The sequence below is a fragment of the Arctopsyche grandis genome, chromosome 4, assembly GCF_051622035.1.
Source record: "Arctopsyche grandis isolate Sample6627 chromosome 4, ASM5162203v2, whole genome shotgun sequence".
Taxonomy (NCBI): domain Eukaryota; kingdom Metazoa; phylum Arthropoda; class Insecta; order Trichoptera; family Hydropsychidae; genus Arctopsyche; species Arctopsyche grandis.
This window is the reverse complement of record NC_135358.1, coordinates 13389906-13411060: the sequence shown is the minus strand read 5'-3', so window position 1 is coordinate 13411060 and position 21155 is coordinate 13389906. Positions and strand designations below refer to the sequence as shown.

At 32.1% G+C, this 21155-nt stretch overlaps 4 protein-coding genes across 4 annotated transcripts in view; 1 reads left to right on the top strand and 3 right to left on the bottom strand.

Annotated features, from left to right (window-relative positions):
- The window catches only part of LOC143910952 (uncharacterized), a 48023-nt gene extending 47236 nt beyond the window's left edge, over nt 1–787 (bottom strand). Inside the window, exon 1 of the mRNA XM_077429608.1 lies at nt 313–787. Coding sequence (XP_077285734.1) covers nt 313–325 — 13 coding nt within the window. The 5' untranslated portion in view covers nt 326–787. The remainder of the gene's footprint in view (nt 1–312) is intronic.
- An 826-nt stretch (nt 788–1613) lies between these two features.
- mge (translocase of outer mitochondrial membrane 22 homolog mge) lies at nt 1614–4146 on the bottom strand. Its single transcript, XM_077429609.1, has 5 exons — nt 3817–4146; nt 3368–3514; nt 2591–2688; nt 2375–2516; nt 1614–2293 (listed from the first exon to the last, which is right to left on the bottom strand). The coding sequence occupies exons 1-5, from the start codon at nt 3913–3915 to the stop codon at nt 2228–2230; spliced, it is 552 nt and encodes a 183-aa protein (XP_077285735.1). The 5' UTR covers nt 3916–4146; the 3' UTR covers nt 1614–2227.
- Nucleotides 4147–5847: 1701 nt separating this feature from the next.
- On the top strand, nt 5848–17214 carry aux (cyclin-G-associated kinase). The gene is made up of 19 exons (XM_077429601.1): nt 5848–6192; nt 7340–7744; nt 7970–8067; nt 8153–8378; nt 8480–8635; nt 11016–11286; nt 11368–11485; nt 11561–11779; nt 11890–12053; nt 12243–12326; nt 12412–12517; nt 12901–13058; nt 13148–13350; nt 13426–13799; nt 13876–14032; nt 14110–14329; nt 14409–14604; nt 14693–14854; nt 14941–17214. Exons 1-19 carry the CDS (start codon nt 6048–6050, stop codon nt 15049–15051), a joined length of 3573 nt encoding a protein of 1190 aa, XP_077285727.1. The 5' UTR covers nt 5848–6047; the 3' UTR covers nt 15052–17214.
- Nucleotides 17215–17865: 651 nt separating this feature from the next.
- LOC143910186 (pre-mRNA-splicing factor ISY1 homolog) lies at nt 17866–19587 on the bottom strand. Its single transcript, XM_077428554.1, has 7 exons — nt 19472–19587; nt 19355–19377; nt 19097–19263; nt 18796–18999; nt 18556–18705; nt 18373–18473; nt 17866–18297 (listed from the first exon to the last, which is right to left on the bottom strand). The coding sequence occupies exons 1-7, from the start codon at nt 19472–19474 to the stop codon at nt 18121–18123; spliced, it is 825 nt and encodes a 274-aa protein (XP_077284680.1). The 5' UTR covers nt 19475–19587; the 3' UTR covers nt 17866–18120.
- Nucleotides 19588–21155: the final 1568 nt, after the last annotated feature.

Here is a 21155-nt window from a genome sequence, read left to right as displayed (position 1 = left end):
TTTTGATTCAATGACACGTCTGTATATCACAGGAAAGTTTAAAAGGACAGAGACCAAATTATAAAAATAGAATGAATTGTTTATTTAATAAAAGTCATATCACTGGTTAGCAGTAGTGGAGCGTCTGTATGATTCTTAGGCAAATATATCACGTTCATAGTAGTTGTATATCAATCGTGCGAATTAGGACTATACTCATAAAAAAATATCTAAGTGGATGTCACTGATAACAACAGCGAAAATGAAAACCATACAAGGAATATAAAGTAAATAGTCACATATTAGATAGTAAAAGTATTCGTTAAAACTTACCTAAAGTGTCCATCTGGTGTTTCCAATCCAAGTAAACTGAACTAATGGTGTAGTACTAAAATAACACTTGTATCTACAAACAAACTGAAACGGCTATTTATCATCTACTTCTAAAATTACACGCCCTCAGCTCTAAATACACACTTATCGATCCAATTTATCCCATCGAATGGTGATGTGAAAACCCGCCGCGGCCCTTAACATTCAAAACTAATTATATTATGATTCCGACGATTGTTTCAGTGTGCAAATTGCTCGACGTTGAATCATCGGGATGCAAATTGGCTACATCTTGACCAGATCGAACTAGGATCGAGGTGCTTTCAGCTGTCGAATGGCTGCTGAAACACAATAACAACTCGACAGAATCATCAAGTGCTTTATATGTTTGGAATATATTTATTCAAGGTATGTTTGCACTGCCTGATACGGGTATGCCACGTTGCGAAATTGAGGTGGTGTGCGACGAGTCATCTCGAAATGTTTACTTTTTAATCTCGCTATCAGCGTGGAAATGCGACATTTCGTATGTTATTTACATAATCATTGAAAAATATAAGCAATTATCAAGAACAATTTGAAAGGTAAATATGTATATATACCATAAAGTTGATGACGTACTCTTTGGTTAACAATCAAATGTGGACATTCGTTTATGCGTTGTATTAACTTTTTTGAATATATGAATTGTAAGTTCGGTTCAATTAATATGATGACTTCGAGCAAAGATTCATTTCAAACGATCTATGTAAATATAAAACCAAAGGATAACATATTTATTATTAATTCTAATTCGCATTTCTAAATTGCATTAAGTTTGGTTCATTAATTTTCGTACTGATAAGATATGACACATTTATTATTGTTTTTTATTATTTTTTATTTGTGTGAAGACAACGAACTGAATACTTTTAAAGAAATTGATAATGGGGTCATATTGTGATGAATCGAAATATAGAAATGTGATCGATTTTGTCAAGACGAGACATTATTACCAGGTGTTGTGGTTTACCGTTGGCTTGGCTACCTGGATCTTAAGAATCTATTTTTAATTGAATGTTTCTAAATATCGTAAATTGTATATGTATTTAAAAAAAGTTACAATACTATTGATACTAGCGGAAAGTAACAGAAAATGTATATACTTACATACAAACCTATGTACATATTTAAAAATCAAAGTAAATTATGATTTCAGGTTTTCAATTGTGAATGCCATCTATGCAATTTATATAGAAATTGTAGATATAAGAAAAATGTGTAAAAAATTGAAGTGAGGTTCTGGAATGAAATGCTTATTTAAATATAATTATATTTATTTTACATTAACCCTTGAATACACTACATTAACATAAAAAAACGATAAACTATTTATATCTGTATTTATAAAAGAAACAAACGTATTGAAAACCATATTTTCACAAAAGTTAATGTTTCATTTCCGTCAAATGTTGATGTGGAAAAAAAAGTAAAATATTACAAAACGAAATTATACAAAAATGAATCAGTTCATAAGCGTGTTGCCATAATCTACATGAGGGAAAAATGCATTTTTTGGTAATATTAGCTTTAACCATTTAATACAAGATCAGAATATACTCATGCATGAAAACATGGAACACATCTAAATACAATTGATGAATGCATGTACGTACATATATGCAAGCCACGATTCAGCTATTTGGAATGAGTCTACAGTGCGAAAGAGTTGATTATATCTATTATAATAATGCAGATTTGACTATGATCGTTAAATGCCATATTAGGATACTAGAGTACATTGGAAAGTGTTTGATCTGATGTTTATACAGATGTTTCGTCGCGTTGAAAACAATCTATAGACTGTCAAGACTAGATATTGTTCCGCAAAAATAACAATTTTCAACAGTTTCTCTAAATTGCATTCATTTATATTCTATCGTGGCATCGGGGGTGTCGCACCAGGCGGACCTATCATAGCTGCACTGGGTCCAAGTAGATACTAAAATTATAAAATAAATCAATTAAAACAAAACAAACACAATATTATCAAAAAAATGCTGGATAGAAACGTTTTTGGTACCTGTTTTTGTTCACTCTTTTGCCGTTCTTCATTCTTAGCAATTTCTAATTCGAATAAAATGGGAGCAAATAAGAGGACTGACGTGCTAGCGACTATCCACATTACGGATCGGGAAAATGAATATAAGTTTTTGACGCCAGACCTGGAATTATTACACATATAAATAAATAAGGCGAAATTAATACACATTGCATATATGCAGGGGTGAATACGAACCAAGTTGTTGTGGTAACAGTGTGGGTGGCATTTACAACGCAATTAGGAAACATTTCTGTCAGGCCCCAAAGTCTTTCAGTTAATGTTTCATCTGGTTCCTGAGAATTTTAAGATTGTATTGAAGTTTTGATAATATATAGAATTACAAAATATGAAATGATGAAATCATGCAACACAATGCTTTGGATCAGATTAACCATTATAGATCAATAGATTGATTATATATTATAAAAATTTTACAGGAAAAAAAACCATCTTAATTTAAAATAGATATAATCAACTTTTAACAATCAAGACTAATAACTCAATTAATTTAGGGAAACTGTTTTTAAAGTATTAAATAATAATAGAGTACTATCATATACATCAGCCCTGTTTAATTTTTGGTATGTGGACTTTTAAAAAAATAATTAAGTAAAGAAATTAATGAAACGATATTTATAGCATTTTCAAGTAAAATAATAGATTGACGAATGATTTAAACTGAAACTGACTATTAAGGAGTGGTACACTTATATGTATGTATGTTATTTTTTAAATATTGAAATATCTGAACAACAAGCCTGATGTAAAAGGTATGGTGTTATATGTACATATAAGCCTTTTGCAAGACAGATCGACAAACTCTACTTTTTGTTAATTTTAATATGTAATCACAAGCATATGTGATTTGTTAGTATATTATGTCATTTCCTCTACTTTCTATTTTATAATTAGTCGATTTGGTTTCCAAAAAGTTAATGCAGAATACTGAATATTTGAAATGAAGGAAATTACATCTTCTAAATCTGCGTCAAATGAAAGTTTACTAATGGTGAGGTCAGTTTTTTCCGAGACGCTGTCTTGTTTAGATAAGTCATTTTTTGAAGACAAAATCAAAGGCTTCCCACTCTCGTCCAACAGAGAAATGCCTTCAGGCTGAAACTTTAAAACAAATCAGATTAATTCGAGGTCGAATAAATAAATACAATTCGAAAGATAATGGGAGATTTTCGGGTGTTGGAAAAGTATGGGCGGATGACAGATCGATAGGAAATATGATGGCAGGATTTGGAATGGCAGTTTAAAGGGCAGGTGCATGAATTATCTAACCGGTATATATGCGCGGGGGTGAAGGTGGGATAGAGCGGGGGTGGTGGTGGGATTTGGAGGTTATGCGTAGCACGAAGGGCGTGTGCGGGCGAGGGGCGCGGGGAGCGGGGCGGGGGCGCGGCGGGGGCTCTCACGGTGCGCTCCTCGAAGGGGGGCGGCCGCTCGGGAGACTCTCCTTTGCTGTGGGGGGGCGACTCCAGCCCGCTGTCCTGCTCGCAGTCGTCGCCGTCCATATTTCACTGTGTCGCGAGAACACTCCGCACTCCGCACTCCACACTCCGCACTCCGCACGCAGACTGCTCACTGCTCGCTCGACTACCAACTGCCGAACACTAGCGACGCAAAACTGTCTCACCTTTGATGACTATTTATTTGCAGAATCGTCACTACAAATTTAAATATCGACAATGAAAAATTAATCACCCATATTCCATAATCAACACAATATTTTTAAGTCCAAGTCTAAAAATTATGATAAACATCTGGCAGTCCAAAATATAAAAGACCTAGCTCTATGCGGATCAGAACTATACATATATTTTATCCCCTTATTTCCCTTAATTATAGTTCGGGTGTGTTCAAAGTTGGAACTTGCAACAGAAATTCATAAGTAAACAACAAGACAACCTAAATGCATTTTATAAAATACGATGTTTTGTTTCGTACTTTTTAAGTAATATTGTTACGTATACTAAATTAAGAGGTTAGTAAAGAGCCGCCGGTTAAGTGCAATCGGATTAAGCCGAGGCGCATCCCTGACACTGTGCGACCGTTATAATTGGTTTCGAGGATTATCTGCAAACTAAGTGCAAGTAAGCTAAACAATGGCGTTGTGGCGGCTCGCTATACGACATGGTCGAGTTTGGTTACCTTCCTGCGAGTGGGGACCAACTCGGCTGGGTTTGGAGAGCGGCTACTCACTCTGCCTTCAGCTGTCATAAATAAAACACGTGCATTAACATGCCAGTCGTCTCATTCGTTCATCCCCCATAGCGTAGTAGCGGCACTTGGTCGCATTCCCGTGGTCCCTTCTCAGAAGTGACCGATACCTTGGTACTGTAGGAATATAGTACAACTTGTGCTATTACATCAAAACCAGCGATCTCATCGTCGTTCCTGTAAAAACACGCATAAACTCAAGGGCAACGACCCCTTCGACCATTCCTGAAAAAAGAGTTCATCGTTCGATCGTAAAACAACGAAACCCAGTTGTGATGTCATCAGGCGACCGCAACGCATGTCCCGAAAGACATTTACACGTGAAAAGTCATTAACGCATGGCACACGCTCGCATTCTCAAACGAACGATATCCTGTCAAACATGTGTCATTTTTTTTAAATATTTCCGTAAAAAATTTAAATTTTTTTTTAATATTTGCGCCAAAACCACGTCGAAAGATTGAACAGCTGTCAACTATCACTATCGATAATTGGTCCAAAACAGCAAAGCGGCAGACTCATGGCACGTAATTCGCGTGTATATTTCTACGATGGCCAAAAAAACGGATACGATACATTGACGGATGTTGCTGTAAGGTATGAACAGGAAATGTCGGGTACTGCTGTAAGCCTGCCGTGGCGTAAACGTGACGGTTGGTATGAATATACCCATACAAAATGTACCAAAGAATACTTTTCGTACGGCCGGATACCTGCTGAAGTCGGTACGTGCTGACTAGGTATGAACAGACCTTAAGGCGTTATCAAGACATTCTGGACTGAGCACTGTCAGTGTGTGTATCTCCTTAATCATCAATAAATGCTGTGAAACGACTTTGGCCTTTTACTTGGATCCTCCACCCACCTCTACGTAACAATATAATTTGTACACATTTTTGCATATGGTAGGCGCGGCCCTGAATACGGAATATCTGGCATTCGGGTTCTCGTTAGTACAATATTTCACGTGGTTGATGGAGTTCTTGGGTACCAGATGTTCCGTGATCGAGATATTAGTGACGTGCGTGAGATCGCTTTTTTCGGAATAATATTATCGAGCCTAAATAAATATATGTATGTACTTTTATGTAGAATAATATAAAATAACAATATCGGTCAGTTAAACGTCCCAACACGGGGCCGTGGAACTTTACCCCAGCTTTCCCCCCTCTTGTCGGCCCAGCATATAGGGTTCTCTAGTCCAAGCTGTTTCGATTGATTTAGAGGAGAATCGAGTGAGTTGGCTAGCTTGACAGTTGACGTTAGTCGGTGGTGTAAGCAGTGGTACATTTGCCAAGTGGGTGGCGGCGGGTGCTGGCTGGAGGCGGAGGAGGGCCGGAGGTGGCGGTGAGGTGGACTCGTCCTCTCGAGGCTTCTCTTTGCCATCGTCGTCTCCATCACCGTCACTCTCACCACCACCACCACCATGAGCGTCTTCCGCTCGGCCATGGGCTACTTCAGCTCGGCCAGCAACGGTGCCAGCGGTGGTGGCGAGCCAGGATCTGAGCTGGTCGGAGCCGCCATCGATGTCGCCGGACTCAAACTGCGCGTGCGCAGACTCATCGCCGAAGGTCTGACCTTCAACCTCAACCCCCCCCCCCCCGCCTCATCTCTAACCCCTCCACTTGCTGCACCCCCCCCTCCCCAATAATTTGTCACTTCTCGCACTTGCATCATCTTTATATTACTTTCTATTAAAAAAATCACCATGTATGATAAAATCTGCAAGCACAGATTAAAAAAATCAATCAAATACTACATCTGTTCATTTATAGGTGCTAAAAAGATTATTATAAATATGAAAATGTTAGCACATTGTTTGCATAAATTAGTAGGCAGTCGCCTATGCATTGATTTTTTATTGTGTTTAAAACGCGGGGATAAAATTGTCTGAGACGGTACAATATTGGACGCAAATTACAGGACATGCATCATTGAAGAGCAATCTTTACAAAATGAGGACAAGTGGCAATATTAAATTAAGGACAATCACATAAACGTTTTCTAATTTAATTCTTTTGTTCACTTACTTGTCGGGTACAGATTTAGACATTGCCAAGTCTTTCAAACGTAAATATATATATACACATATCATTCAAAATGATTTTATTCGAACAATCTATATAATAGAATTTCCCTCAGTCTTTATGTCACAGTGAAAATATATTTTCACTCACGTTTCATTGAAATCATTACCAGTTACGTTTTCAGGGTTGGTGTTATTTAAGGGTTAGGTTAAGTAAGGGTTTGCCCTATTCATTTAAGATTGGGTTGTAAGGGATAAATTTATAGAGTTAAACATTGTAAATTCATTGTTTGATATATTTTCACCACTTGAATTGATATATTTTCACTTGAAATATGGTTTCACTGTAACATATATAGATTTGTTATGGTAATACTATGTATATGTATACGCTGATTCACTGCAGAAAATTATGCACATTTTTCATCCCTATTAATTTTAAGTAAAAATTTGGTCATTTTAATTTGAAATGCTTACACATTAAATCATTGAATTCTAAATAATAAAAATGCTTAACTTATCAGCGTTTCACCCACATACATTACACTCTGATAAAAGTTTAATAACACGTCATTGTGTGTGTTTCATTTATTTTATTCTCTTATCAATAGTATTTTAGTTTATCATTAACATATTATATGCGTTGGTAAAAATTGAAGTATATTTTATGGTATTCGTTTTATTGTATACAGGTGGCTTTGCGTTTGTATTTGTCGCTCAAGATACTGCATCCGGAACCGAGTATGCTCTGAAACGATTGATGGCAGCCGACCGAGACGCTAACAAGAACATCGTTCAGGAGATTAGTCTGCTTAAAAAACTCTCCGGTCATCCGAATATCATCAAGTATGTTGGCGCTTCCTTCATCGACAACACGAAGACTTCCCACGGAATGTCTGAGTATTTATTGCTGACCGATTTGTGCACTGGGGGGTCGTTGATGGAAGCTTTGCAGAACCGAGGATCAGCATTTCCCGTGTCTACTATCCTGCGAATTTTTTATCAGGCTTGCCGGTCAGTACAGCATATGCATGCACAAGTTCCCCCGATAGCTCACAGAGATCTCAAGCTGGAGAACTTCTTAATAACTAGTGAAGGTATCTATGCATAATATTTATTTTATTTAAATGAAATATACACATTGAAATTTTTTTTAAATTCATTTACGTAATTATATCAGTATAATCATGATATTGTAGTTGAAATAAAATTATTTTTTTTTTGTTTTTTGGTAACTGGATAAAGAAACATTGTATGCATAAGCTTAAATTGTCTAATTTTTTTTTACCTGTTTCATTCAAACAATTTTACTATCAATTTAGGTACAATAAAGCTGTGCGATTTTGGTTCTGCAACAACCGAAGTACATTCACCTGATACATCGTGGAATGTAAATCAACGAACCATGCTGGAGGAAACTGTGAGAATATTTCTGATTTTTGAGACAAATATATTGACTTGCTCCGTTGTTTCGAATGTGAGTTAATGATTAATTTGTTTTACAGCTTACGATGTTTACAACTCCAATGTATAGAGCTCCAGAAATGTTGGACACTTGGGACAACCATCAAATAGATCATTCGGTAGATATTTGGGCATTGGGTTGTATACTGTATACTCTGTGTTATATGCAACATCCTTTCGAAGATTCGGCAAAGTTAGCGATCTTGAACGGAAATTACAATTTGAATCAGAACGATCAGCAGTATAAATGTTTTCATGAAATAATCCGTGAGTATTAAATAATCGGGTGTGTTAGAATCGAATGTCCGACAGCCACGTGTTTAACAATATGGACATGAAAAATATAACACTTGAATAAATACTTTCAGGTGGATGTCTCACGGTGAATCCGGAAAATCGGTTGACAATTAACGGAGTTTTAGAACGATTAGCTGCTATAGCCGAATCAACTAATGTCAACTTAAAGCAACCCTTGAAATTTGAGCGTAAAAAAGTTGAACAATCTGTGGCCACTAGCTCGCCAGGTAATAAGAAGTCAAGTAAATATTACACTACCATATCGTAAAACGAATACGAATTGTATTTATTTTTTAATTTTTGAATTTAATTCATTTTTCAAAATAGCGCGAATCCGTAATGAAAACCAAAATGTATTTCTTTAACAGATTTTTTGATTTAAAATTTATTTTCGAGCTTAGCATGGTCAAGATTTTCAAATTTTTACCCTTAAATTTTTTTATTTTTTAAATACAGTTTCAATAATATGCTTTTATTATTGTGGTTTTTAATGTTTATTAAGGTTATATTCTTAATATAGTTTCATACGAAACATCTTAAGTTTTCGTCGTAGTGTCTGTGAAATTTATAATTTTTTCATAGACTCATCGAGTCATTCCAACTATTTTTTTGCAAATAGTTACATTAAAAATTGCAAATACATATATCTATAATATGACTCATTTTATTTTTGTTCTTATGTATAATGTTGCTTATTTTTTAATATATGAGTTATACATTCGTTATTTGGGATTTAGCCCTTAAAATTATGATTTTTATATAATTTTTTTAAAAGTTTATTCAACGTAGTTTTAAATAGCATAATTGAAGCTCTACAAATACATATTTAGTGAATATGAATACGATATTTTTCTTAGTCGACTGAAAGTTAGTGCCGATAGAAGCTGTTAGTCATACAAATATATAAAAATATATATTTATACATCAAAGGTAGTATAATATTTATTTGACTGGTTTATTTGTTCTTTAAAGACAATATGATTATATTGTAATATATTTTTTAAATTGTATGATGTAAATTTTATGACTCATTTTCGAGTGCATATAAACAAAATTTCACATATGATGCATTGTCACAGTTATATCGCAATATCTCTGTTGTTACATGTTTAATGAAAGAGTGAAATTTTGGTTTTTAGTATTTTAAGTTTTGTGCGTAAAATGTGCACATTTGTTTGTACATAAATGTTTGAATATTGATCATAAAATTGATGCACAACGTTAACAATTACCTTTCATTAAATATTTTTGAAATTGAAGCAAAATATTTTAATGCACTACTAGCAATGAAATAAAAGTGACAATCAATAGAAACACTGCATTTTTTAGTGTGATTAGAATAATTACAAATGTTTCATTATTTAACAGGTGGGTTCTTGAGCATATTCGGCTGTCCAGTATTCTTTTCATTCAAATAACTCAGTCGGATATATGCTGACATTTCTATCATTGTACTTACAATTATGAATTTTACAAAAAGATAACTGAGTCACCTAAAGGTGCTATAATATATTAGCATAATATATTTGTAGCTAGTCCAAGATTTTGATGAGTAATAATATTCAGTAATGTTATACGTATTAATTGATAATATTCATCAGATGTGAATAATCACTTAGCATTCCAATTTTTATATGATTTATTGTGTTTTTTTAGTTTTATTTACCCTTTTACAACCATTCCATTTATTTTTCAAAAATTTGCATTAACAAGACTTGTAACTCAATTTTTATTTTGAGTACTGTATCGAGTGGACCAAGTATTATCACTTTTTTGTTGATATAGATTTAAATATTTATTAAAAAACTTAAAATAAACATATTCTTGTAATTATGTATAGCATTAAACTCTCCCCTTTCCCTAACAGTGAGCTTTAATTCCCATAGCTGTTTAGTAATTTTGTTGTCAGATATAATTTTTTACAAGTTTTTGATTAATTTCTAGTAAATTAAAATTTAATAATTATATATACTCATTTGTATACATTTTATGATTAATTCATACATCTTATTAATCTTACTGACTGAGGTTCACGATAAATATAATATGTCCAATATTTTTTAGGCGTGTGGAAATAAATGTATCTATGTAGTGTGCTCTTGCCAGTTAATCGATGATTGGCGTGAGATATTGTCCACATAGTCATTATCATAGACCAAATTTTGATTTGAGATTAACTTTCTTCAATGGTTCACTGAGATTTATATGATGTTTTGAAAAACGAGGAAATACTTATGAAATCAGTATTCTTTTTTTTCTTTATAGTAAAAACAAGTTGTGAATATCGATTATGTTGAATAATATTATAAAAAATATATATTATATAATCATGTAAATACTTGATCAAAATAAAAAAAATCTGATAATATTTTTTATTTTTTTCTATAATGTTTCATACATTTTGTAAATTAATTTATACATTTATTGGAAAAGATATGTAGATAAGGTTCTGTTCGCATTCCTATATTGATTTTAACTTGAATGATATATACTATATTGTATAACTAATATTTATCACTTAATTTTCTTAAGTTTTTCAGGTAAGGCTATTTTTTGTTGTTTTAACAAATGCAATCAATAATTTTCATGATGCTTTAAAATTCTCAGGTACTATACCTGTACGCGATAATGCCAAAACCAATGTGAGTAACACACCAGTGAGACCACCAAGCAGACCACCAGAGCCTGCCAGACCACCAATGCCTGCAGCAGCTCCATTAGTTACTAATGACCCACCCCCTCCAAGACCAACACCACCTGTTCATCAACAGCAAACTCCTCAACCTGCTGGTCTATTCTCGTCGCTCAAAGGTGGAGCTGGTAGCTTCCTCAAAAATCTTAAAGATACTTCATCGAAAGTAATGCAAACAGTTCAACAGTAAGTGTAGATCAGATAACAAAGTATGTTCCATTTAAAAACAAACATTACTTAATTTGTGTAATTTACTTATCTTTTTAGAACTATCGCCCGAAGTGATTTAGATATCAGTTATATAACGGGCCGAGTGGCTGTTATGCCTTATCCATCTGAAGGCATAGAAAGTGCATATAAAACAAATCACATTGATGATGTGCGAGTGAGTAAAAGTTTGAACTTTCCTTGTAATATATCGATTTTTCAGTATTATAAATTTAAACGGTTTATTTTATAGGCATTTTTGGAAAGTCGTCATCCCGCCGGTAAATGTCTCATTGTGAACGTATCTGGGAAGTCATCGGGTGCAATGTTTCCAGCTCCGAACCGAACGATAGATGTGTTCATTTCGCAAGCTCACCATTCACCCACTTTGCGATCCTTGTTTATGTCACTTCGTCATGCTTATAAGCATTTGGAAAAGGATGAAAAGAACGTGTGTGTTGTTACTTGCCAGGTAATATTGCCAGATTTCTAACAAAAGCATGGATTTTCTTTGTAAGCAATCTTTTATATATCATTAATGGCACTCGAATTGACGAAATCATTTAAATAATTACTTTCCAGGATGGGAAGTCTGTGTCGTGTATATTAGTGTGTGCTTTAATGCTTTACTGTCGCCTCATAACAGTACCGGAGGATGGATTGCAAATATTTGCCGTTCGACGTTGTCCTCCAAACATGCAACCCAGTCAGCTTCGATATCTTTACTATTTAACTAATATTATACGGTAAACAAAACATACAGCTACTTTCAAGCTGTTTTTTATGATATTTTTAGCACTTTTAACTAAAATTTATTGTCTTTATATAATATAAACTGAATGAAATAACATTTTACAACGTTTATATATTACTCTAAATTCTTCTTTATTTATTATAATTGTATTTATACATTATTGAAAATTTTATTTCTCTAGACCTGAACCTTCACTACCTCACTATAAACCCGTTACTCTCATGTCGTTAGCAATTCAACCTGTTCCACTTTTCACTAAAGTCAGGTAAATAATTCAACAATTTTTCAATGATATATTCATCAACCTTCTACTAATATATACAATTATTCTAATTTATTCTTATTATTAGGGATGGATGTCGGCCTTATGTAGAAGTTTACAACAACGATCGCTGTGTGCTTTCTACTTTGCAAGATTATGACAAACTTCATCTATTCAATGTGACTGAAGGAAAGGTAAAGATTGAAAGAATATGTAATATCCATGTACATATTGTTTGTGTAGTTTTTACATCTTAATGTTATAAGTTTACTAGTGTTTTTACCCGGCTTCGCTCGGTATTTGTAATATAAACCGCTTAAACATGGCCAATCTAATAGTAAACATTTTATGAAATTTATTTGAATCGTTTTATTTTATTTAAATTTATTTGAATATTCATTTTTTTTTAATTAAATTGAACGTCACGGATTTTACGAACCAAACAAATATACAAACATACATTCAAAGTCTCTTTTGAAATTATATATTAAATATAAACTTTTAAAATATAAAATAATATGTCAATGATGCTACTGCAACATATGTAAAAATATATTTATTTTATTTTGATTTCTAGTGTATGTTGCAACTTAACACAACGGTGGCAGGAGATGTGTTAATTGTGGTCTATCATGCAAGACATCAGTTAGGTCGACCAACTGGGATTAGGATGTTTCAAATTCAATTTCACACGGGATATATTCCTCAAGATCAAATTGTGTTGAGGTTTAATAGGTATTAAAATTTATATTTAGCACATGCTATGCATGATTTGATTTTACTTTGTTATATTTATTGTTTTTTTTTTTTTAATTTTTATTTAGGTCGGAAATGGACGATATTGGAGAAGGGAATGATCACTTTCCTGGTGGGATTAGTGCAAGCGTTGGTGTCTTGGTTGCTGGTACTGACGGTAGGCCTCCTATCGAGCCAGATCCCTGGACACAAGATGATACTTTCTACGTCAGATCGAGTCAAGTAATATTTACAACGACTTTAGAAAGGGACGAAACTGTTGATAACTTTGGTATGTACATATTAAATTTTGTTTGTTGATTTTTATTTATTTTCATTGTAATGGTTATTCGAATCAAATTTTCAGTAACTGTTGTAAGGAGCCGACCTCGTCCAGCTAGACCGGCGCCTCCTTCGCCACAGCCTCCTCGACGTCCACCACCTCCAGAAGTACTCTCAGATCAGATGAAAACTATGAATGTCGATGTACAGGCTGATAGTGTGAAACTAAATCAGGAAACTACAGATATGCTAAATATCGCTGGAGAGCAAAGTGCTGATATATCTCAAACTGCTACTACTGACACATTTGATTTATTTGCCAACTTTCCACCGCCGCCTAGTAAAACTGCACAGTTAAATGAACCAAAGATTAATCAAAATGCAAATCTTCTATTTCCGGAAGATGATACTTTCGGAGATTTTTTGAGCAATGTCAGCAGTAACAGCACCAGCGTTGCAGTAAACTTATTAATTTTCTATATATGCATTATTATTTGAAATTCTCAGTATTTTTCATGTTTGTTTGCTTTTTCAGGATAATTCAGGTCTTGGTGATTTTATAAATGCAAGTGGTAATTCATCTGATGCATTTGATCCATTTGGTCTTGCTACTCCTCAAAAATTAGATGGAAATAATCCTTTACTTACACCAAATGTTATGAATAGTGCTGCCAAGAATTCAGCAACGAATGGCAAGAGCAATTATTGATACAATTTTTTTTTTTTTTGTATGTACATATATAATTTTCACTATTTATGTATTGCACAGGTAAGCAATCATCAGAGCAAACTTCTACAAAACGTGACCCATTCATCGATTTATGTAATTTGGGTTCAAACAATGGAAATCAAGCACCACCAACGGTTCCGCAAGTTGGACCTACTGGTGCTTGGAATAGTGGTGAAAATTCAGCTTCTGCTTCTCGTTTATCCAGCCCAATTCATCGACCTGCAGCAACCCCAAGTCCATCTCATCAACCCGATTATAGGTTCGAAATAAAATTATTTTCTATTTATATTTTTATTAATCGTAACATTGCAATAAAATAAAATAAATGCTATTTATAGTCGATCACACTTTGAACCACCAAAAGCTCCTGCAGATAAGATAAAAAAACCGGGTGATGTATTCGGGGATTTATTGGGTAGTCAGGGATATGAATTCGCAGCAAGGAAGGATCAAGGTCCCCGAACTATTAATCAAATGAGGAAAGGGGAGATAATGAAGGAAATGGATCCTGAAAGATTGCTTATTCACGATTGGGTATATTTTTTATTATTTTTGGTTTATGATTGATTGATTAGATTGTTGTATTTATTATTCATAAAATACATTTACCTATTTTATTTAGGCTGAAGGCAAAAAGTCAAATATTCGAGCTTTACTGTGCTCTCTTCATACTATTGTGTGGGAAAATTGTCGTTGGTCAAAATGTGATATGGGTGCAATCGTTGATCCCAATGATGTTAAAAAAGCATATCGTCGTGCTTGTTTGGCTATTCATCCAGACAAGGTATGAATATTTGAAAGGAATTTATTGTGTATAAATAAATTATAATGAAGGTGTTTTGAAATAAGATTTTTCTTTTTAATTTACAGCAAGTTGGTACAGAAAATGAAAATATAGCAAAATTAATATTTATGGAATTGAATAATGCTTGGAGCGATTTTGAAAATGACGAAAAGCAGCAGAATTTGTTTCAATCATAAGTGACGTGATAAAAAAAAACAATTATTTAGGTATATTGACGGACGTAGTTACGGTATAACCTCAAACTCATACTGATGCTAAAATACTCATTTGAAATAAATACTCTAAAGATTTATCTTATAAATAAATATTAAATTTCACAGTATGTATTTATACATATACATAATTTGGAATATTCACGAGTGCTAAAGTATATTTTGTCGTAGTATAATATTTATCCTATTACGTATTGTATGATGGCTTCTTGAGGTTCTACCGTGAAAATAGCACGATTTGCAAGTGGTCAATATGGCCAAAAATTTATCTCGATTCTTAATTGTATTATTTGAATCCAAATTCTAGTTCATTAACTATTACAATACACATACATATATTGTATCTATAGTTAGTTATTATTGCATTTGCATTTAAACAATGCATAAACTATTGTGATTAAAGTATATGTACATACATACATAAATGTATATTATGTATTTCCTCGTGTAATCAATTTTATAGCTTTTAATTTACGTATTATCATTGATTTTTGCTTTTCTATAAAATCGGTATTCCAATAATGTATTGGTTTTTAGAATTAAAATTATTTAACTCTTTTGATTCATTTTTTTTTCTGAAACTGATAAACGATATTGGTTCTACAAAAAGGTAATGCAAAAAATACATACATGATAATTTTAAACTTGGAAGACATTATTTATGTATGCCCAAAATTTAATAAACATGTATTTATTTGAAATAGCCGAAAAAATAATATTATTCCTTATTTTAATCTTAAAAGGATTTTAAAATTTTTTTTTGGAGGATTAATTTACTAATTTTGTCTGACAATATTCAATATTAAAAAAAAAAAAAACAGTTAGGTACTTAAAAAAGTGGTAGATTAACTTTTAATTCAGTATTAATTTGCAATTTGATTGTTGATTCATACTGAATTGAATGAGATGTGGTTTGCCACTTACATAGGTTTATTAATTTTAATTAAAAAAAACAGATTTTTATGTTTTTTGCTAATACTTATGTATGTTTTCGATATGTAATGAAGCTATTTAATCATATGTAAAAGTTTCATAACATACTACTTTTTAAGTTATTTTAAATTTGATAGTCCAATTTTTTTACTGTGATGTTTTTTATTATTAAAACATTTTTATACGATGGATTTATATTTAGAGGTTTGTATTCTTTTTAAATTTAACAAGTATGCATATAACCACCTTTTATTTTGTAATCTCACTTTTATTTTGAAATAAGAGTATTTTATAATTTCATTTATAATATATTGTGAATATTAAATTTAAATATTACGAATCACTTTAATTAGTGAACTTATAGTATCATTTCCCATAAGCGCTTCGAATAACGATGGAGTGCAAAATGTAATAAATAATTTTTATAATTCAGTGCTACTTAAATATTTTAACGTATTTGTTCGTGTCTGGCTTTTCTAACATTCTAGTAATTGCATTAATTTAAATACTACTTGATAATTTAAACATATATACAATACCATTTGAATTGACACCTAACTTTGCAACATCGATTAATATGCATATGTATAAGTATGTATACTTTATGGTGCACGTTCACCTTGTAGTGATTTGAGAAGTACAAGGATATAAAAATTTTTAAATAGTCATACTATGAAAATATATTATTCACTTATCAATTGACCCAATCGAGTCATTAAATATATTTCAATTGTACAAAATGTATACAAGTTTGAAAAATATTGACGTAGGTTTTCTTGAAAAATCTATTTTTCTCGTAGGATAAATTGTGAATATATTATACTATGATAATAGCATTCAGAGTTTTCCCTTATATGGATAAATTGATGTATGAAAATGGCATATTTTTTTTGAAGATTCTTTTAACTATACGATAATTGTTGCACTGAGCGTGCACCTTCAGTATGTGGAGTATTTTGATTACATATAGTACTATATTGTTATGCAATTGCAGTTGTTGAGAATATAATTATGATGTCCTCTGAATACAGCTTTGGTTTAAAATTTGTGCCGAACATTCCAATAATAAAATATACAAGGGAGATTTCGATCTCTGTGCTGATTTGTTGACGCATTGAGGGCTTTTCTGCAATCATCGATGAGCCTATGTTATGATATTGCCTGGCAATAAATAAATAATAAAATATTTAATGTTGCACCTGCAAGCTTTTCATTGTTTTCACATAAGTTTCCGTCACATCCTTGTTTCCTAGTCACATCTTGTTCCATATCAACACAACAGATTCACAGAACCTACATAGGCTTTCAATGTAACTTGATTTTGATGTACGTATTTTATCCACATAACTGCTTTTCGTGAAAGTCACACTTGACTAGTAATTTGAGTTGAAGTCACATTTTTGTTTCGAACACATAATCGTATCTTAATAGGAAACTATATTATACATATATACTTTGGAATAGTAAGTAATAACGTATTGTTGTATATATTCTGTAAAAAGATCTGATCTGAAGTCAATATATACATGGATTTTTGCCTCTAGAAACATATCCACTAGTTAATCTATATTCGAATATGAATTATCTAAAATGCCAGATAACATACTACAACTGGAATACATTTGAATTATTTTAATCTATTTAATGTTTCAAGAAGTAAAATCTGTATTAAATGAAAGTGGTAAGGAAAGTTTAAAGTCATAATGGTTTTTTTCCCAAAAACCTGGTAAAACATTTTAATATACTTTTTTCATTTAAGGGGATATTATTATTTTATATATCTGTCAAGTTATCTAAAATTAATCATAAAATGGGATATAAGGATTTACAGAAATGAAATTCGATAAATCAATCAGTTGTTTTTTATTAAAATATTTTGTTTATGAAAGTGTAATTAAAATATAAATTTGAAAAGGTCTTAATTATATATTATACACAATACAAATTGTTTAAAGTAGATACATATTGAATTCTTGTACTATTAAATTTTTTGACAGTGGTTTTTAATGGGTAGAGATGAGAAACATACATATTTTTAATATAAAATTTTTATATTAAATATACCACTTAAAGTCAAGAAACGATTATTTATTTTATTTATTATGATTCTAGTTTAACATCCATACAACCATATTTGTCTAACAATTCTTGTTTCTTTTTTCTGAGTAACGCTTCTTCTACGTCTTTTTGTGATGGTACTGGGACGTGAGATGTATATTGTGACTGTTGTGACATTGAACTTGCAGTTGGGTCTTCTGCACCACCAGTATCATCAATCTGAAATTAGTTTATAAGCATTTAAAATCAAATAATTCTTAATGCGAGGCTAATAAACACCTTATTAATACTTACCACTGTATTGTAAATGTCTTCTGCATCAGTTTCTGCTGATTCCTCATCGGTAACACCACTTTCTTTTTTGGCTTTCCATTCTTCAATTGCCTTCGATCTCGCTATATACAAGATAGTATTATAATATAATATATAACTCGTTGAAACGATTCAAGGAAATTAAAATTGTAGTTAATTGCATACCAATTTTTTCAGCTTCTTTTTCAAGAGGTAGTAACAAGCCATCATCATCATCTCTGTAACCATAATAGTCAGCATCTATATCTCTCATTAGCTCAGTACGTGTTTTACGAGGGGGTAAGGGTGGCGCTTGATCAAATAATTCTCTAACCCCTGTATGGAAAAACAAAATACAAAATTATATTATTGAATGTACACACACACACACATATTTTTTATTATATTGATGAAAATAGTTATTACCAGGCAAGTCTTTAGCGGCTCCAAAATATCTGTAACCTCGATTTCCGGGAACTTCTCGGCCTTCATGATCCAACATCCTCGGTCCGACTCGGAAGTAATCAGGTCCACCAAGTTCGCGTATCTGATCTTCCCAATGTCGTTTCTCTCTTAACAGTTTATTGATTTCGTCATTAAGATCTCGTATTCGAAATTCACCCAAGCCAGCTGTAATAGTAATCAATATATTTATAATGATTTACATTCATTTATAAATAGTGTTTTTTTGCTATGAACTAAAGAGTATGTGAGGTTTTCTTTTTACCATTCTGTATTTGAGCGACTTTTTTTGCTATTTCACCGATGATTTGTAGTCGCCATTTTTCTGCTTGAGGAAGATCTCCGCACTCTGATGCTAAAAATGGTCGTCTTTCTTTGTTGAGACCTCCGGCTTCTTGAACTTGAGCGGCACGCCACCGTGCCAAAGTAGTCCTGAATTGTTAAAATAAATACATAAAAACTTAAAACAATTGTACTGATAAATAAAAATCTACAAAAATTGCTCGAATTTAAATTTACTTACATGGCTTTTTCCGCGTTTCTCGCCTGTGAAAATATTTAGAGGTTATAATATTTGTTATTGGAATTTGAACAACAGTTTTCATATTTTATAATGAAGAAAATAATTTGTCTTACTTACCATCGTTAAATATTATAAGGAAATCAATTCAGTGGATGAATTTATATTTTGAACATCAACCGCGAAACGTAAACGCCAAACACGTCAAACGAGTGACACTGGTCCAAATACGTGTGAATTCGTCCATGAATCAAATGAAAAATAACATTTTAAAGAAAATAGAACTGTATGTAAACAAAATTATATAATTTAAAATATCAAATGTAATGAGAGTATTTATGTAAAATATATATAATATTTAATTAAAAGATAATATTAATTTATTTTTTTAAAGTTTTGATCATTGTGGTATTACAAAATATTTGAATGGGCCACAATGGTAGAAAATATAACAAAAAAATAAATATTTATACATATACATAAAAATAGCAGCAAAAGTTCAAACAATAGAAGAAGTCACAAAATATATAATGATGTTTAAATATAAGGGTATGTTTTGCATCAACAGTCAGCACCAATATTTGTACATATGTACAAGAACCAGCCCTGAATACAAAACAATGTAAGATATAAGATCAAAATTCACTCGTACATCGCACCCAATTATGAAAATAATGATGAGCGCAGGCTACCAGACAAATCGGCTAAACAAATCTCTGGTAACCTACGCTCACTGAGGTGGAAAATAACATAAATTCATTCATGCTGTACCAGTAGCGTGTCACGAAAATCGTAACCTAGTCTAGTCCCCTTGTACAGGTTTATCATTCCAAATTGATCCTTTTTCATTTAAAATTGACCCCTTTTCAATGTCAATTTGAAATGAAAGAGGTCCCCTTGTACAGGTTTTTCATTCCAAATTGTTCCTTTTCATTTCAAATTAAACCTTTTTCATTTAAAATTGACCCGTTTTCAACGTCAATTTGAAATACAAAAGGAACAATTTGGAATGAAAAGGGGTCATTTTAAAATGTAAATGGGTCAATTTGGAATGATAAACCTATATTCTGCTCTCGTACACGTAAGTAAAGCAATAATAACAGGGAACTTTCCACGATACGTCATTGATATGTACCTGTCTATGTATATAAAAAAAAATTCTGCTAAACACTATTATTTATACTCCTTCTGTAAATTGTGCTATATTGATGACGTTATTTGTAACATTTGAACAAAAATATTTGCTGATTATCGTAGACATGATATTCTTTTCAATTGAGAAATTGAACATAATTGACGTTTTAACAAATTTTAATTATATATGCAATGAACGTTGAAATATATTTATGAATCCTTACATACGGTTAGAATTCCAAAAACTTTTTCGTCGCTACAGGAAGGACGTCTTACAACTGATGAATAATAAGTTAGCGTCGTTAATTAAGACATCGTGGATTTTCTTAGTGTTTGAAATGTGGTAAAAATAATTCATCAAATATATAATACAATTTTATTGATAAATAATGAATCAACAAAAATTGTTCACGTAATGTTTGTTCGACGCTTATCAAGGTGTTGGAATGAATATAAAGCATAGCAAGATTTTGGCACTTTTTTACCAAATAAAAAAAGCATACTTTAGATGTGTGTGAACATATATATACATATACAAATACGTACATTGTATTAAATTACGAATTTTATGTATATAATTACATTTATGAATTTTAAAAATTATAGCAGTATTTAAATAAACAGATTTCGATATTTCAATGCTAGATAGTTAAAAATGTGATTGAAAATC

Coding starts and splice junctions, on each gene's coding strand:
- mge (XM_077429609.1), bottom strand. CDS start 3,915: ATGGACGGCGACGACTGCGAGCAGGACAGCGGGCTGGAGTCGCCCCCC. Junction 2,689..3,367: donor TTGACGCAGATTTAGAAGAT/GTAATTTCCTTC, acceptor TAAAATTCTCAG/GAACCAGATGAAACATTAAC. Junction 2,294..2,374: donor AAAAGAGTGAACAAAAACAG/GTACCAAAAACG, acceptor TTATAATTTTAG/TATCTACTTGGACCCAGTGC.
- aux (XM_077429601.1), top strand. CDS start 6,048: ATGAGCGTCTTCCGCTCGGCCATGGGCTACTTCAGCTCGGCCAGCAAC. Junction 8,379..8,479: donor ATGTTTTCATGAAATAATCC/GTGAGTATTAAA, acceptor AAATACTTTCAG/GTGGATGTCTCACGGTGAAT. Junction 12,054..12,242: donor TATTTAACTAATATTATACG/GTAAACAAAACA, acceptor TTATTTCTCTAG/ACCTGAACCTTCACTACCTC.
- LOC143910186 (XM_077428554.1), bottom strand. Junction 18,474..18,555: donor AAAAGAAGCTGAAAAAATTG/GTATGCAATTAA, acceptor TCTTGTATATAG/CGAGATCGAAGGCAATTGAA. Junction 18,298..18,372: donor AAGACATTTACAATACAGTG/GTAAGTATTAAT, acceptor AACTAATTTCAG/ATTGATGATACTGGTGGTGC.